General features: G+C 41.0%; 2 protein-coding genes across 3 annotated transcripts in view; both read right to left on the bottom strand.

The window, feature by feature from the left end:
- LOC117401447 (lysine-specific demethylase 4B) overlaps nucleotides 1-7512 on the bottom strand; it is a 75897-nt gene extending 68385 nt beyond the window's left edge. Inside the window, exon 1 of one of the 2 annotated variants that reach the window (XM_059014833.1) lies at nucleotides 7352-7512. In XM_059014833.1, coding sequence (XP_058870816.1) covers nucleotides 7352-7379 — 28 coding nt within the window. In that variant the 5' untranslated portion in view covers nucleotides 7380-7512. The remainder of the gene's footprint in view (nucleotides 1-7351) is intronic. The other variant, XM_059014832.1, reaches the window with a different exon arrangement.
- Nucleotides 7513-8994: 1482 nt separating this feature from the next.
- On the bottom strand, nucleotides 8995-17293 carry LOC117966328 (E3 ubiquitin-protein ligase UHRF1-like). Its single transcript, XM_059014978.1, has 17 exons — nucleotides 17172-17293; nucleotides 16247-16404; nucleotides 15588-15839; nucleotides 15210-15376; nucleotides 14047-14262; nucleotides 13718-13827; nucleotides 13253-13439; nucleotides 12969-13092; nucleotides 12752-12859; nucleotides 12493-12597; nucleotides 12109-12215; nucleotides 11683-11845; nucleotides 11360-11497; nucleotides 11143-11272; nucleotides 10698-10849; nucleotides 10462-10560; nucleotides 8995-10284 (listed from the first exon to the last, which is right to left on the bottom strand). Exons 2-17 carry the CDS (start codon nucleotides 16397-16399, stop codon nucleotides 10138-10140), a joined length of 2358 nt encoding a protein of 785 aa, XP_058870961.1. The 5' UTR covers nucleotides 16400-16404; nucleotides 17172-17293; the 3' UTR covers nucleotides 8995-10137.
- Nucleotides 17294-18793: the final 1500 nt, after the last annotated feature.

Genomic DNA, 18793 nt, shown 5'->3' with positions numbered 1-18793 from the left:
TCTCCCCACACGCACAGAAGCACACAGCCAAATCCCGCTCCGAGACTGCGGATTCTCCCACCACTTGTCGTGGTCTCTGGTTTAGGAGCTGCTATTGGATAAAGAGTAATACAACTCCAGAACATGCAATTTACATTTCCATTTTGCATGTTGATTTTATCCCCCAAACCCTTGCTATCAGCTTTACTGTGTGCCACATTCAAACGATGCTTAAAATGCAGGGTAGCTTCATGCAGGCTTTAACTGAGCCAGCCCGTCACTCTCTGTCTAACAGCAAAAACCACCAGCTCAACTTCAAATTGAACTATTTGTTGTCGTCGGGTTTTTATTTTTTCAATGAATGAACCGGATGTTACAATGCACTGAAGCCAGACACACAAGATAACATGATACAGCCCCACTTTTTTTGGCACATTGAAACTTCTCTGGCAGGCTGGTTATATTTATAAAAAAAGTTTTATAATAACTTATGAAATTTTTTCAATGGGCTCATCCAGTTGATATTTCCCCGGAATAACCAGCCTGTAATTACAGGAAACACACGCTCATTAACACCAGCAACAGAGCGCAACCACTGCTTGAGCTAAAAAAAAACTCACCAACATAAACGCAGAGTCACACCCCCCCAAAACAAGCAACACAGAACTTTAGGACTCTGGCAGGAAAACAACGCACACCAGAGATTATAAGAAACCAGCTGAAGTGCCCGGTGTTGCCCGGGGAAATTCAATATTTCAATATTTCATGCATGACAAACTGGGGAACGGTAGTCTTATGGTTTCCTGTAAGTTACCGATCTTGGGTGTCGCACAAATAAAAACTTATTTTGGCTTTTTTTGCCACTTTTAAATTTGTGTTCTTTTTATTTTCTTTTTTGGTTTTGTGGGTTTCTTTAATTTGAGATACATGGCTTCTGCAGTGATCCAGCAATGAGGTTACTAATTAAAGTACCCCAGGGGTCAAAGGTTTGGATCCAAACATAGCCCCCGACCTTCCCCTGGATGAAAGAGGAGGTCATGCAAAGTTTGGTTGCACTGGCTTCTGCGGGGTCCGAATGCAGAAAGGAACAGAGAGACAGACAAACTTTCTTCTTTATCTATTAAGACACTGCATGCGGTAGAGTGTGATAAATGATAATTAAATCCCCACCCTCAGGGATGGGCATTCGATTCTCATATCAAACACTGCTAATAAGGAAAGCTGTAAAAATCGGTAGATTATTGGGAAAGAAAATATATAAAAAAAAGTTTCAGGAAGCACGAGAGGATGGTGCATTACATGCAGGTGTAATTTTGGCTAAATCATTCTCCTTTCCAGATTATTATATTTCGCCACCTTGATCACAGTCTCCCCACAATCCAAAGCGACCAGTGAAACAAAAGAAAAAGGACAGATGGGAGTCTCAGAATGAACTGACACTGGAAAATAATGGAGGCAGGAGGAGGAGGAGGGACAGACCATTCCGATTAGGGGCACAGTAAAGCAGGCTGGAGGTTAAAGGGGGGCAGTCCCAGAACAATGAGCCGTCGTCAACTGTGAAACAGGGGTCTATTTCAATAATCTAAAGAAACTTGCAAAGCTGTCTTTCCCAGGCTTTTCCTCTGTGTATTTGCGTGATATTTTAGGGCAATGATAGATACTGTGTATGCTGTTGTCTGGCTGTGACTCTGACCCTGTCCCATGCACTAGTCACAAGCAGAGCGGTGCTGCTTTCAGATCTATTGGACTACACAGACGCTTCTTTCCTTGGGGTTTTGTTTCACTCTCAGCTTTCGGTATCATGCCAGTTGTCTTCAGGGTGTCTCTTATTGTGAAACTGATGTCCTCTTGTGCACTGTGTGTTGCATGGGATAACATCTGTATATGGGATAAGACTTACTGCAATGTTGACATCTTTCATTTTTATTTATTTATTTTATTGGATGGTGGGTGGTTCAGATCCTGCTTAACTCTATTACACCTTTAAAGCTTACACACATCCAAACTTAAGCATAACTTATTACATTAACCTACAGCAGGGGTGTCCAATCCAGGTCCTGGAGGGCATTCCACTTCAGGTTTAACAGGTAGCATGAGATAATGAACTACTTCAGGGTGTGGATGGAGGCTTAATTGGTTCAAATCAACAATCCCGAATAGGGTTGGAACAAAGACCAGGACTGGAAGGCTCAACTTTGACCACCCCTGACTTACAGTCATGTAACAATAGACGTGGGAAGGAGGGGCCCGACGCCCAATAAAACAGCTGAAGTACAAGCAAGCGTGCCGCGCAGCTACTCTCAAGCCTCTTTGGCTTTGCTGTGCTCTTCATGCCAAGGTGCAGCTCAGGGTGTTTGCGAAAGGGAAATAAAACAGGCCTTTGCGTGAAAAAGGTTTTAAAAACATAGCTTTAAATGCTACTGGAGAAATTACAGTACGCATTGTCACACAACACAGACTTCTTAGACAAAAACAGGAAGTGCAAGTTGATCATAAAAAGCAGCAGCAGGTAGGCAGTTTTACCGAGCCAAGCAAAGTGCTGCTGTTCATAGCAGGCAGCCAGTGGAGACAGCGCACTCCCAACAACAGGGGCCTGGCTGCAGAGCAAAAGCCTGGGATTTTCCTGAATTCTACCCTGCCCTAGGCTCAATCCATTGCAGTACAGCACACCTGATATTATCCCTCATTTGGATGAAGACTTAAAATGTTAGATCTGCTTTTCAGCATTCCCTTTAAAGTATCCTTTCTATTGGACTATCTAAAATAAATAAATAGACAAATGCCATAAACGGACTCTATTTTAAATGGTCTAAACAGCGACAGATTTTAATACCGTCATGCTAATGTATAAAAACAGCCTTTTCTCCAGACCTCATTTGATTTTATTTTTAAGTTGTTAATAAGTATATCAATAAAATCATCCATGGGATTAATATATCAGTACAGTATTTAGATCCGTCACTCTTTAAGGGCAAAAAAAGTGGAGCAAAGTTTAGTACAGTACTGTAAACCTGGGCCCTTCTGTTTCCAGTCATCACTCAAAGTTTTTGCTAAAACCCAGAGGGCAGTCTACTGGGATACCAGAGACCAAATATTATCCTCTCCTCTTTCTTCTCACTCCAGCCCGTACTGTATGAAGCTTCTTACATCCCTGACACACACAGAGAGAGAGAGAGAGAGAGAGAGAGACGCTCGCACACGCACTGGGCTATCTACAGCAGTGTGTAATGTATTGTAACAGCAGAGGAACAGAGGGGGGGGGGGGGTCTCTGAACTTTGCCATTACTCTGTGTTGTGACTATGGGTGGCAAAAACGGTGCCAACTCCCCCCCCCCCAAAAAACCAAACAAACTGGATTTTCCACTTTCCTACTTTGTTGTGTTGACAATGCCCCGCTCTTTAACTTACAGCGTATCTCTCGGTTTGAAGGACATACAGTATGACAGGAACGAGTGAATGGAAAATATGAAACAAAAGTGTATTTTACAAAAATGTTAAATCATTTTTTGACCAAAAATTAAAAAGTACAGTAGTCCGTCGCCCATCAGACCGCGGTGGGACCAGAGTAAGGGCGGATATGCAAAAAAAATCCTGTTTTAAATACCATTTTACACAGCTGTAACAATTACTATATTCACACAATTAGTGTTTTGAGATTGAGTTATTAGGGAGCTCCCCTAAATCCCTTGTTTAGACAGAAACCGGGTATTAATGCTTGTGACAGAGTAGCCGTCTGCCGTGTGGGTGCGTGCATTCGCTGCTGAGTGACAGGCAGGAGACCGAGACAGAGGTACGCCCCCCGCAGGCAAACAGGATTCATTTACATATCAACACACTGAACAGCTCACATGTACCAGCAATGGTAGCGCAAGGAGCTCACACAACGCAGTGTACAAACACTTTGGTGGGATCAACAATCTCTGAACTAATCTTCTCTGTTTAATAACAAACGAACTCTGTCTACTCTCCCGGCTGTCGGTGGTTTCGACCTGCTTACTCGCTCTTCGGTATCCAGCCCTGGTTCTCTCACACACATGCTGGCGATTTCCAGCTTCTTTAGCCTGGTTGGCTTTGGTTTTGCATCCCCCCCCCGAGAAGAATAAATAGAACCTGGACGCCCCGCTGGAACACACCTACCTGCTGATTACATTCCACACCTGCTCATCACACACAGCGGGCAGGCTCTCCCAGGAGCGTCGGGTGCTTCATTAAATTAAATTACAATACATGCACACTATTTATAAAATCTACAATTTACACACAAAAACCCTCCTGACCCCGTGCTGCACACACTTCCATTAGTGTCGAGTCACTTACACAGCAGCAAACTGCATGGGTTTACGATAGAAAAAAAAAAAAAAAACACAACGTTCAACTGCAAGCACAACTCTCCTTCCTGTAGCATTAGCGCTGTGCACGAGGGCGACGTTGCTGAGCTTGATCGTGGTGGATAAACGGTCAGGGCGGACACACGCCGGATTACTGTAATGCGTTCTCATTGTAGTGGAAGAGAGGTTCCAAAACCATCTGTTACTACACTCCATTTACCCTGAACATGCAGGTGTATGCAATATCAGGGCCACTGATACAACTTACTGTTGTTATTGCACAGTACAAGACTTATTGGAAACGGCTACTACACCAGTACTCCATTATACATGGCGGAAAACGAAATCTGCGTTGAGGATCTGTGGGGGTAGCATACTGCAACTTTAAGCTGCAGTGCTCCCAAAAGACCAGCACGCCTTCGCCTCCTGCGACCTCGACTTTGGGAGAAACCAGAAAGTCCTGTAATTTTACAATTCTTAAATGATAAGAGTTTCAGTTGGAAGGAGACACCCGTTTGTCATGCAATGCATGCCATATGTTATTACCCACAGCAGTAGTTACATAAATGGCATATTTCAGTTCACTCATCAGAATCATCATACATATAATTATTACTACAAAATTCAAAACTTTGGACACACCTTAATTAAACTATTGCAAGCACCTGACACATGCTCCATACCCTCCAACATATAGCAAAGGAAAACGGGTACAATAGTGCTGATATTGTTATTCTTATAAGGGGAGCGCAAATCTAAGGTAGTTTTGGTTTTTAAACTATAAAAACCACACATTAAAAATACAGCTACAGGCAGGCATGCAGCGTTATATTTTTCAGAACTGATCAGCGTGTATTTTACTGTGAGGGTTTAGTTTATAGAGGTAATAGATTGTATTTACCTTGATGGTGATTTTACTGTGTTCTTTTGGCAGTACTACTGTATGCATGTCGAATTGCAGTGAAATTTCATAGAAGAGCATTGTTTTAAAACACGTATGTTTGTGACGGGTTACAATATCACAGCAAAGCAGAGTCGCTGTCAGCGTACTCGGGACAGAGTGGATTTCAGAATCCGGTTCACACGATCAAGCTGCGAGGAGCCGGTACCAAAGACAGACAGCCGGTACGGTACCAGAGAAATCGGTACGGTTAGAGGGTATGAGGTTCGAGACGCTGAACTGGAAAGTCGTGTGGCTCTCATTCAGCCCGGCTGCTTACTTGTGCCTGACCACCTGACTGCACAATGGTCAAAAGATAAGCACATCTACCCACTGCCTCAAAGTTTAACTGCTCCCATTTACTACACTGTGTCACACACCTTGTTGAATACTCACAGTAGTCAGGTGGCCCAAATTGCTTTTTTTTTTTTTTTTTTTTTGTATAGAAAAATTGGCCTGTGGAAGAAAACCATGCACTTGAAGAAATGGCAAAACTGCAACACTACAGCATGTTATTATTTCTTTGTATTCCAACATAATGCAGAATTATTCAACAACAATGCCACTCAACAATACAAAACCCCACATATGGCTGCAGCATATCTGAAGCTGGGAGCATTGTGTTTTTTTTTTTGGATATGCCAGTTGTCAGTAAAAAATAAGTTGAGAGAACAAAAAGCAGTACTTGTGAGAGAGGCATCTCAAGGCTTTCCAACAGTGCTGACTTTTCAAATCCAGAGAAATGCTACACGCTGCATCCCTGCTTTCACAGTAACTACCTGCAACAATTGAATTAACGTACCGGCGTTACCCTGCAATAGGTTTACCAGATTAAAACAATATTTGCATGACATAGCTGTATATAAACAGCGATTCTGTCAAACGTAACCATGTTCACACACCAGAAAGCTGTACCTTTGTTATACACAATTCAAAGCATATTATCAACGCCATAAGATGTTTAGAGTATAGTATTACATACATCCGGGTACGGCCTGCAGGCACTGTACATGTTAAATACATGTTTCTACACATTAACAAAACACACATTATAAATTACAGATATGAATGCATACGCCATCCAAACAATGGACTCGAATCTCATATACTAAATCTATTCAAACTCATTTTAAAATGTTTAAAAATACCGATATTAATCCCCGACATAGATATATATATTTTTTTCAATGAACAGGAGTCTCGTTTACTTAACTATCGCAGCGTCGAATATAATTAAATGCAACCACAGAACCACTAGTGTAGACGTGCACCTATGCATGCAAGAAATGTCAGTTAGACGCATGCTGTACCATCTACCGTGTATCAGATTATATAAACACAAATGCATATTATATTTCATCAACAAGAGATTTTGAAAGAAGCCGTAAAAAAAATACTAATACCAATATACGGCTACAACACTTTCATGGGTAAAAAAAATAAATAAAAATAAATAAAGCATGCTCCTTTTCTAGGCTAGTGCCAACTAGCAACACATTTTATTTACATATAAGACCTGTCTAGGCATGGTGTAGTTTGCATTACGATGGATTTACACAGTTGCAACCAAATAAGCCAATAATAATATGCAATATGTAGCAATAGTTATCGTACACAAACATGTTTGGCTAACCCGATACATTAACCCGTGCAGATCACAACACAGACCCAATAAGCTCAGAATAGGCGTGTGTCAGTGAAACAATCACTCGTTTCTATATTATGTGATTATATATGTCAGCTGTCTTGATGCCTCTAAGCAATCCATGCCTTATCTAACCTAGCAGTGGTGGATTTAAATTACATACAGTAGTTAGTACCCGTGCTTAAACAAAACATACACAATAATTACTACAACGTTTTCTATGGCTCAAGTTTCCGTGTTTTTTTTAGTTTGTTTTTTTTGTGGTCTTGTTTTTTGTCTGAAATTTCTAACCCCCCCATCCTTCCGATAAAAAAATTTAAAAAAAAGTCAACACAACACCGTGACCGATAAAAACAAATCTGTTTGTATGTATGTTCCCTTTTTTTTTTTTTTTCTTGTTAGTTTGTTCGAGCATAGCCTCTCCGAACAGCACATCAGACTTCGTGAATTATATTTTACCTCCCACTTTGCTCCGGTCGTCTCCCATGTTCTCTTTCTTTCTTATTTTAAGATATTTCTCTTCCCTTTACAAACCCAGCCGAACGATTATCGGCCAGTTTACCACCGAGGGCACGGGGTCACGCCCACACGAGCCATTCACTTGCTTGATTGGACGGTGTCAGCGCTGGGTAACGCCCACCACGGTGCTGATGCGCTATTGGATAGATACTTTAGTTGGCAGGCGTCTTAAACCACTGATGAGCTAGAAGCGACGTAATTGACATGTGAACGCAGGCTTTCATTGGCCATTCGAGTTGCTGGGAACCCCTTCCGCAACATTAAAGAGTTTCTATACGTCCCTTTCGTCGGTGCATCACAGCCGAGCCTTGCGGAACAGAGCGTGGTATGAAACTGTCCTCCTAGGTGCGCCATGTGGGCTCTCATCGCTCCCAAGCTACCAGTTTGCCATGCATGATAGAGCCACAATGGCGCCTAAGCCTACTTTTGAAGCCTTTCTTTCTAGAGACAGGGGAAGCGCATTTTCCATTTATTTGCAATCCTTCTACCGTTTTTTTTTTTTAATTTATTTATTTATTTTGACATGCAATAGGTTTGGCAAGCATCCGTCCACATTATCATTTAGAAAACCAGTTTCAACAAGGAAGGGCGTGTGTTCCGGTCATTTCTCTAAATTCACAGGCTCGCTCGGCTGTCAGTCAGTCAGTCCTTCGGGGGTGTGGGGTTTCGTTTTCATTTTTCAAACTCCGCCTTTTTCGTGTTTCAATCATTCGGTCGCAATGCAAGCGAGTACGTGCCGTTAACCACAAACCGCAGCGAGCGAGTGGCACATGCGAATTGAAATCTCGTAGCCGTATTGTCCGAGACCTCCACCAGAAGAACCAGGTTTTATATTATTGGATATCGAAAAGAAGAAAGCGTCGAAACTATTCAACAGCACATGCAGTGTCCAGAACACGAAGCAACATCTTCCCCTTATCAAGACACGAGAAACCCTACACAAGTTCTCGACATTATCACGCCATTTCAATGGAAAAATGTACATCACAGCTAAGAATACTGATTATCCTCGTTTATAAACGCTGATTTATATAGCTTTACTGTTACAGGGTGTCCCATGCAGTTCTCAATTAAACCCATCTGGCGCCAAGTGTTAACAGTAAATTGGGCCACCAGTACCAATCCATTCTGCATATTTTTAATTTGAAAAGAACTATACATATCGATATCTCTCTATATACATACACCCTGCAGTAACAAGACGTGGGTAATACTACTACAAAATGTCCAGGCTAGTTACAGCTGCACAAAACAAGGTGATGTATTGTTAAATATTTTGTGAGAAAATGAAACCGGCACACTGCAGTGAATGAAAGGAGAAGGCACATCGTGAGGACCTCGTTTACCCTTGTAGAAGATGCTGAACAAAAACCTCAATTTGCTTAAATTTGATGTATAGACATATCCCTTTACTTAAAATAAGAGATTGTGTGATATGCTACCACAATAGCAAGCTCAGCAGGGTATGTATAGAAAAGTAACTCGAATCTACCACTAGTACCTCAACAGCAAAACATTTAACTGACAAAACTCACCCCAAAAAAATACACCACACCAAAAAGAATGGAGGCAGCAATGGGAAGTAAATAAAAGTTAATACAACATTTTATTAATTAATAAAAAAAATAAAATCACACACATTAAGTCAAATGTAGATGTCATTGTAACTGAATGTCCAAATCAAATAGAACCATTTCAGAATGCAGAATCTTGCACAAGGATAGTAGGAATTGACAAAAAAAACAGTCAACGGTTTGCCAAACACAAGCACTATACATACACACTGTCCAGTATGTTGTATGAATGCGTCGAGGTGTACAATTGCAATCTTTGTTACTGACTTACAGAAGAAAAGAAACAAGGAGTACAACCTAAAGTTCCTCATTTTATTTAGAAAAATGCATCAGGACTATTGCATTTAAAAAAAAAAAATTATACCAAGATGCAGTGCATACAAGACACCAAGGAGCAAAACTCAAGTAAATGGAGTCACTGCAAAACCAAAAGTAACTAGCAGACAGCTATCATCACCCTCTTCTCATAAAAGCAGGTTTAAAATGAACAATTCAGTACTAGAATGGGGGGGGGGGGGGGGGCATCTATTATAAAAAGGCACTTAAGGGCTTCAAAGTTGTTTTTTTTTGTTGTTTTGTTTTTTTATATAAAAGCAAGCTAGAATAGACTTCCATTCTAAGTTTGCCCCGAGAAAACAGAAAGGGGTGCTTGAGGTAGTATTCCAAAACTTTACTTTTAAAATCACTGCAACCTGGCTGCCATCGAGATCCTATAAAAACTGACTTACAAATTGTGTTGCAGTGACTGGGCAACAAGGATGGCATTGTGCGTTTTGTATTTTTGTTCCTGCACACTAACCCTGCTGGTGCCCCCTTTCACATAGAAAGCTAGGTTATGGCCATTTGCAAGCATAATAACTACTTCCCAGAAACAAAATGTATTAAGCAAGTTTGCAATTAAAGTAACTAACACTAACATGTGTAACCACTGTCCAAAATTAAACTGCAACACATTTACATTCTGAATGAAGGAAGCAAGTCTTGGGGGGGGAGACGCTGCATCTTACAACTATATATCCGACACACACACCAACCTGAAGGTACTAAGGGTGTGTGGTTTAAGTTAGAAAATTCCAATCGTTATTTCAGTTCATAAAATCTCACCCCCACCCTTCCCTTTTTTGTCACTTCTATGACAGAGTGGAGAAGTTGTCACCGGCCACTGCTGTATCCTGGAAAGAACTGGCTCAAAATGCTTTGCAGTGGTTTGTTGACAGTCATGCTGTAGTTTTTGCCCAAATCATACCGGCAAGCGGGACATGTGTACACATCGGCCTTGAACGAGCGCTGTAAACATTCCTGCAGGAGAAGGGAGACAGCTGTTAAGTTTCCCTTTCAGAAACTCCCGTTTCGTCTACAATCCCATCACAAGAAAATTAGACATTTGTATGTTTGCTGCCAGTTTAATTAGCATTAATACAGATGATCTTTGTCCCGCTGTATATTACTTACATTGTTGTTTGTTTTTAAACTCACCCTGCAGACGTTATGCTGGCACTCTGTTGTGACTGGTTGAAAAACCACTTCCTGGCAGCATATACACAGGAATATCTCTTCCACTTTATTCAGGAATTTCTGGGGGAAAAGCACGACGGAATTAGCTGGAAACATTTCTCAATAATGTTCCAACTACCATCACCATGAACGTGTCATTAGCTGTAGAATGCAGAACAGCAAACAATTCAGATTTAAAAGTCAACCCTAATACTTACCGGTCCTTCTTTGAGTGATGTCATAGCTTCATCCCAAACTTTCTTGTTGAGTTCATCCTCCTTAATAAGCCCCTTTTGCTCCTTTGTCAGTTTATATGCCTCCACTTTCATCTTTTTGGGTGTGTTTTTAACTGGGGAAGAAGTCTCCTTATCTGGTATATAGCAGCCCATCACAGTTGTGGTAGAGTGGAGAAAAATAAAAAATACACCCAAGCATATTAGGAAGTGCATTCTGTACTCCATGCAACTTACATTCCAAATGCTTAGTCCCACTTCTATAATGTATTTTGACAGATTCCACCAATAACTCCCACCACCCAGAACATTCAAAATGGGACAACGGCTCAACCACACAAGGAAGTATCAAGTGTAGAAACGATGCGTGTGTTGATGGGAGATGGTTCAATTAACAAATACATCAAGCTGTGAAAACAAGGTCACATACCTATTTGAGATTTCCTCTTCCTTTTGCCTTTGCTGGGAGTCTCCACCTCATCCTCCTCCTCCTCATCTTCCTTTTTGTTCTCCTTTTCCTTCTCCTTCGCAGCCTGAGCCTCCAAGTAGCCTTCTGGGTACTGATGGGTGCAAGAAGACAGCCTTAAGTATGAGGTTGAAGAGGAGGAACTGGGTCTAACAGCATATGATGGTTACTGAAAGACTACCTGCATGGTAAGCCCCAGCTTTTTAATCCTCTCCTTCCCATCTCTGGTCCATGGGGCTGGCTCATCATCATTTCGCTTTAATAAATACCTCCAGACCAAGAAGCCAGACTTGCCTTTCTCCGGCCAGTATTTCACAATCTGCAAAGGAATTTAATAAATAAAAACACATTTTAAAAATATAAGCTATTATGCAACCATCTCACATTCCAAGTACAACAAAACTTAATTGCTGAAGTTCTGCACAGGGTTACAAATCCCCCCCAATGTATTGTTAAACATCCAACTCCAGCAGTTGCCAGTCCTCTCCACCAGCTCACACAAACCTTGTAGATGCCATCATATCTGTTGCCGTCCTCTGGGCTGTACTTGCTGTGCTTGCGTCCCTTACAGGACCTCACCACACGGACTGGCTTCCCTGCTTTCCAGTCCTTGGCTTCGGCTCCATCCTTGTCATTCAAGGCAGCGTTGCAGTTTGAAGCCAAAGCTCTGTTTAGGAGATGAAAGAAAAAAAAGGAATATAAAAATATGGGATTCCAAATCCTGTTATTCCGCAATCCCACAAGGTACAGCTTGCATAAACATCAAGGGTCCATAGCACCCTAGCATAACTTCATTTGCTGCCATTCCCTGTTCAGTGGCAAGATTTATTTATTTTTTTAACTGATGGACACACTTTAGAGGCTTTTAAATAATCTCTTCAACTCAATCTTCACACAGAGCAAGTAATAGCAATACTCCATTGTCCTCACCTGTTCATATTTGTGAGTTTCTGGTCACAAGACTGTTCAGCTGTGCGCTTGTTTCCAGATAGATCCCGGCCTCCAGATCCTGTATAGGTGAATTCATTGCCGGCATCCTAGGATAAAAAGTTTGGTTAAAAATTTTGCACTGATGGTTTAATATGTGCATCTTTTCAGAAGGAAGTAGTAAAAGACATATCCTTAAGGTTGGAGGGGGGCATTAAGGGAGACAATTACATACATTAAAATGTCACCAATATTAACTATGGGACTGATTAATGTTTTTAACAGCATTCTAAGAAAATCCCTCCAAAGAGCTTCTTGAAGTGCAGATTACAATACAGGTGGGGGGGGGGGTCCAGAAATGTAGTTCCCAGTAATCCCTTAACTCACCACATCATCTTCATATCCCCCAGCCAAAACCAGCGAGTAGGCGCCATCGTTGCTTCTTCCATGAATACCTGCAACATGAGGCCTATGCACGCCCGACTCACTGACCTGTGAACAGCAGGATACCGATTACTGGTGTGAATGCAAGAACAGGAAAAACTTACACCTATTTCTATTCCAGGTTGCTGCATTTTCATCCAATTTGCAGCTTTACTGAAAACCCCTACACTGCACAACTGAATGCAAATAAAACACAGCTTACCTGCACCCTAAACTTCCACTGTGTCCCCACAGGAACTCCAGGGATTGGTCCATAATGATTTGAAGGTACAATGGTGCACTGCTTTGTACGACCAACACAAGCCATGCCCTGGAGGGGAGGAAAAAAAGAGAATATTTTAAATTACAGCCTCTACTTGCCTTGACATTTGTACAAAAATACAAATTTTAATTATGTAGTTAAATAGACAAAAACTTACCTTGCCCCAGTCTCTCTGGGTGGATGAGTTTGCAGACGCCATCTTAGATTTCTTCTTACTCTCCTTCAGCTTCTCTCCAGCTAAAACTACTTCACTTGCATCATTCCTACAGTTCGGGCAGTACCTAACAAATCAGACAAACTGGTCAAAGCCAGAAGACTTACATTTCACTTAACTGACAAGTAGTCGGCAAGCAAGAACTAAGATTTGAACGTGTAGATTTAGAAGCCACTGCATGGTCCAAATTCTCCTGAAGCTAGTTAATGACTTTACTCATTACTTACCAGTCCTCGTCATCTGGGATGGAGGTCAGGGGAGGGTCGAGACAGTACATATGGAAGGCCTGGTCACACTCATCACACAGCAGCTGCTTGTCTGGATCCTGCTTCACCCCACACACATGGCAGTTACACATGCGGCAGTTCTTCTTCGGGTTATCCTTGCAGACCTTACACTCTGGGCCATTTGATCCTGAAGAGGAAAGAGACCGAGCACTAGTTACAAGTTTCTGGTCTTTTGAATTGTTTAGAAGGTTCGAAAGCACTGCGAGATCTAAGAAGTGAAATAACTACACAAATAGTCCTGTTAATACACAACAGTATTTTAAAAAATATACTATTTACAAGATTTGCTGTAATAAAGACTTGTTTTGTTATTTATATTCTAATCATAAAATCCACATTTCAATTGAGAATGTAGCACTACTATGGATTCAAGCAACAGGCAAATAAATGAAAGTTGAAGCATACTTTTCATGGGGCTCTCCAAAACAGCACCCTCTGCACTTCCTGGCTCTTCAATCTTGTAGATTTCATTCACAAACATGATCTTACAGTCATTTAGAGAATCACCAGCATCTCTTAAAAAGATTAAGAACACATCTTACTAATTACACACAATCTAAACCATGCAACACAAAGAAAAAAAAACACATTTGGCAAAACTGTAAGAAAATGCATTCAGTTTGTTTACACACAAGAGTAACATTGAGTTTGATTACATGAAGGTCAAATATAGACCGATTCATAATTCACAATCTGCATTTTCCACAAGTACAAGACAGAACTTCTAAACCTACCCAAGCAATATCTTGCCATATATTTCATGTGCGGTGCGTGTTTCTCTCTTCCTCTGGATTTCTGCATCGTACCAGAAACCCCTCTCCTTGGGTTCATCAGGGTTGAAGTTCACCATAACTACCATGCCCACTTCTAGTTGGTGCCACTGGTACACTGTCCTGGCACGGGGGCGGACATCCTTCCCAGTCAGTTTTACAACACCATTCTCTGGATAACTGGTTTAAAAAGGAGAGAGAGTTTCAAGAATGGACCTTTCAAAAAAGACAAAGGACCACCATCAATACAGCCCATTAATAAGTTGTTTAATATGACAACATGCACCGCACAGCTGAATACTGCTAGCTTCCTACATTCCTATATGCCGGGGATGCATACAAGACCCATTGCAAAGCGCCTTCAACCATTCCAGGTATTCATACGAGCTTGATTAGCTATAGTGTATATGTAACGAGCTTAGGTTTCTTAGACTCATTGTAAAACCAGGAATGGATCAAACTGCTATGCAGCGAGTCAATTCCATACCCAAGTATACTGGAAAGCAATGCACACTTAAAAAGATCCCTTATTGACTTGCTCCCCAATATGATACATGTTTCAGTTAAAACCTTCGCCTTCTTGACAAAGTTACCTCATTTTAAGCTCTAGATCAGGGCTTCCCAACCCTGGTCCTGTGGACCCCATGCGTCTCTTAGTTTTCATTCCAACTGAGCTCTCAATTACTTAACTACCCCTTAAATTGAACTAATAATTTGCTTAATTAGACCTTTTTACTTGTTTTCAGCTCTCACGATTGCGGATTTGAAGTAACTTGAACTCTGCAACTTTTTAGGATTTGAGAACAGTTAAAGGTCTAATTAAGCAGATTAATAGTTCAATTAAGGGTTTAGTTAAGTAACCGAGAGCTCAGTTGGAATGAAAAGCAGAAGACACATGGGGTCCCCAGGACCAGGGTTGGGAAGCCCTGCTCTAGATGAATCCAGACCTTCAGTTTGTTTAAGAGGTTGTTGAAAGGCTTGGCATACGATTACATGGAGTAGGTTTACAAAAAATAAATAAAAGCTACTGTACAGAGCTCCTTATTACAGCATGGGCCTCAGACAGGAGATACTGTCTTAGACAAGAAGCATTCCTGTATAAAAAATACATAAATAAAAAGCCTTACTCTTCATACTTGACGTGATACATAACCACAGTCTCTTCATCCTTTGCAGAATCGCTTTTATCCTCTCCAGACTCGCTTGAACTCTTGGGTTCTTTAGTCACGTTGACAATCTGAGCTTCAAACCAGGCTCCCATGTTCAGGTCACAGGCGTCCACAAACTCGTTTATCTGGGGAGGGGGGGGGAAATCAAAATGATGAGCGAGCCAGGAATCAGCCAGGGGAGATGGAGACCTTCACCCAAAACTTGAATCAATCTGTGACAGTTGTCTGTCCAAATCAAGCAACAATCTCACAGATTAGAGAAATGCAGATATCAATTTAACCAGATGTAGACGGTTATGCATTTTTACCATTATCTATATTCCTATAATAGGTTACCTTGTAGCAGCCGAACACAGGCTCTACAAGATCAGACTGTGCAGAGGTGCCAGCTTGACCTTCCGCCTCCTCGCCGTTATTGGAGTTCTTGTCCGACTCGCTCTGGGCGGAGCCACAGCCAGAATCAGTGTCTGAGAGCTCCGCCTCCTTCTGAATAGCAGGGGGGCAGTTAGGGACAGCCTGTCGAACCAGGAGCTGGACGATGTCGTTCAATCCCACATTGTAGTCGAAGATGGTGTGGCTGTCTTCCATCTACACAATACAAAATAAAGATAAAATCACAAATTTGCCACACATGTGACTTAAGACATTCATGTAAAAGGCATAAAAATGCCTGATGTCTTGTAATCAAAATAGTACTTATTATAAGTATGTAAAATTGTAGCCAGAAATCACCTTTTCAACGCTGTGCCCGCACTGAACGGAAATGTGGAGGATTGTTTACAACCCTTGGAGGGAAAAGCTTGTTGTATACTATACTATAGTTAGCCACAAGATGGCAGTATGCCTTACAAAAACAGTACCGTGAAAGCACCCAACACATGCAGACAATGCATCAACTAGGTTGTACAGTAATTCACTTCCCTCTACAGTTCATATACCAAGCGTATACCTTATGTGAATGTTGGGGTTTAAAAGGATGTGTTAAGATGCGTTACCTGTTTGCCTCTGTAAAAAAGCCTTTGCCTCTCAGGCTCCACTTTAAACAATTCCGCAATCTTGAGCCGGAGATCGTCAACCTTGGTCAGCTTAGAAAGGGAGTCGATCCGGTGGGTCTCCTTCCCATCCATGGTACGCACCTGGATCCACATGTTTCCTTGGAAGAAAAGTACATTTTTAAAAAAAAAAAAAAGTTGTCCGGTCGTTGATCCGAGTTGTCCAGATGAAGTACCGACTTGTTGTGGAGAACCGAACTTCATAACATAGCACTTGCTATAATAAAGGCGTCCACCATTTTGAATCCATACAGTACTACTTACTTGTAAAGTTGTCATTTACAGTAAACGCCTACAAATTTTACACCTTATTTTAATGCACAACTACCTTATTCTTGACAAGAACGACGTAGCAAAAACGATGTTGAACATAAAAGTGCAAAATGACCAGATTGAATGAAGTGACAGCGAAAGCACCAGTCCTTAAGCTGACAAAATAAACACAACCCGAGATACTTGTGCATCAGATGCCATGTACACTTACACAGAGAAAGTCTACCGAAAGAAAAAAAATAGTTTTTTTTCTTTTTTAAATAGTACTGTGGTCAGAATCTTTTTTTTTAAAGTTGTGTTTCCGGTCAATACACGGGGTTTTAAATGTGACACGAACTAAAATATGTTTTCTTTCAGAGATCACCCCGTTTAATTACCGACATAATTAGACTGATACTAATTAATTACTGAGGTAATCAATGACATTTAAAAGAAAATACAACCCTAGTCAGATTCTACTTTAGTTACTAACTGTAGCTCTTGAACTTTTTTGAATTCCCAAAACAGCTTTTCTATTAATACGTTTTGCTTGCCAGACGACAACTAAAAAACATATTAGGGTAAATTACGTTGGGTTTTTTTTCTTTTTTTTTACCTTGTTTTAAACGCCTCCAAGTACACACAAATAAAATACTTCTAGATGGTTTCCCGTAAAGTCCGATCTAAAACTGGCGCTGCTCAAATCAATGAGATTCTTCAGCTGCACTTTAACCCGCCCAGTCTGCCGCCTCATTGGACACCCGATATCGAAATCCGAGGTCCGATTGGACTGCATACTTGTCACTCTACAGCGAGAAGGCGGTACCTTTTCAGCGCGCGAAACTTTGGTCTCGCGCCCGCAGGCCGGCTTCCAAGTGTCCCCGCGCGAGAATATGCAAATTATTATATATACTTGAGTGAAGAAAGGAAACCATAAAAAAAAAAACTGTACAGGCTGTCGATATATAAAATCAACCTTTAAACAATGTGCATGACGATGTAATTTTATTAATGCAATATCTAGGTCTGTGTATATACAATTACACATGTTTACACTAATTATAAAGGTTAAAATCAATTGTAAAACATTGGTTTAATCAAGTGAAACTGGAACCAAACTGCAGTGTAATTGGATTATACAGATTTAGCGCCTTAAAACATACGATTATAATTATTATCATTATTATTTGTTGATTTATATGTTTATTTTTTTTGCTGTTTTACTGCTAGAGAGGTTGATATTGCAGAAAAGATGCCGCAACTGCCGTACAGCATGTTGTTTTGTTGTGAGTTGGCCCGCGCCATACCTTAACCCATGCTATGCAAATACTGTCCCCTCTCATGCATCAAAATGAAGAAGCTATCTATAATACAGAACATGTAGATATAAACCCCCCTCCCAAAAAAACAAACAATCTATGTTATATTTACGGTGCGTTGATATGCATTAGTGTGTGCTTTTTTTAAAAGCTGTTCCGTGCTGTGCCGCGCTACAATTTATGACCTGTTGTGTTTTTTTAGCGCCAAAGTAGCTGGGGCGTGTTGTGGTGCTGAACAATCTGCTGTAGCCTACATTTGGCGGGAGGTGCTGTTGCCAATTAAAAACCCCGCCCACGTTATATACTGGAAGCATCAGCACCAAAAATAAAATAAAATAAAGTACATTAACGCAATAGCATGATTCGTTAGCATGAGTAGCTGTAACATTCAAACGGCACGAGTATGGACTTCATGACAGAAATCTGTTCTGCTCCATCTCGGTACGGCAAAACACAATGGCGTGTGTGTGTGTGTTTTGTTTTTTTCTCCACAGATTAGCTTTCTTTGTGACAAAGCAAACCTTGTTGACAGTCGTGTTTGTTTATGTACCCAGAAATGAGTCTTCACTGTAGACAGGAAGTCTGTCTGCACCACACAGCTGCTGCTAAACATACCTCAATACCTGGAGGTGAAAACCACTCCGAAGGATCCATACCTGATGAAGCAGGGCTGCGTCTTCACTCCTCTTTATAGATATTGATCATTTTAACTTCTACCCAACTCCCGCTTGCTGGTCTTTGTGATAAGAGCCACACTGGGCATGTTTAAATAGCTGGGCACCAAAATGATATCACTGTATATACATTTAAAAAAATGGTATGGTAATATGAGTTTAATAAAAGGTTGAGAACTCTCTTTGAAAAGTAATATGCAGCCAAGGTTATCATGAGATTCGTTAAAATAACACCACATAAAACA

Source organism: Acipenser ruthenus, chromosome 49, assembly GCF_902713425.1.
Source record: "Acipenser ruthenus chromosome 49, fAciRut3.2 maternal haplotype, whole genome shotgun sequence".
Lineage (NCBI taxonomy): Eukaryota > Metazoa > Chordata > Actinopteri > Acipenseriformes > Acipenseridae > Acipenser > Acipenser ruthenus.
This window is presented reverse-complemented; position numbering and strand designations above follow the sequence as displayed.

What these genes read in the sequence shown, in the direction of transcription:
- LOC117966328 (XM_059014978.1), bottom strand. Translation starts at nt 16,399, where the DNA reads ATGTGGATCCAGGTGCGTACCATGGATGGGAAGGAGACCCACCGGATC. An exon ending in CTGTGTTCGGCTGCTACAAG is followed by an intron (nt 15,377 to 15,587) that starts GTAACCTATTAT and finishes CCCCCTCCCCAG; the next exon opens with ATAAACGAGTTTGTGGACGC. An exon ending in TATGGCAAGATATTGCTTGG is followed by an intron (nt 13,828 to 14,046) that starts GTAGGTTTAGAA and finishes AATCTTTTTAAG; the next exon opens with AGATGCTGGTGATTCTCTAA.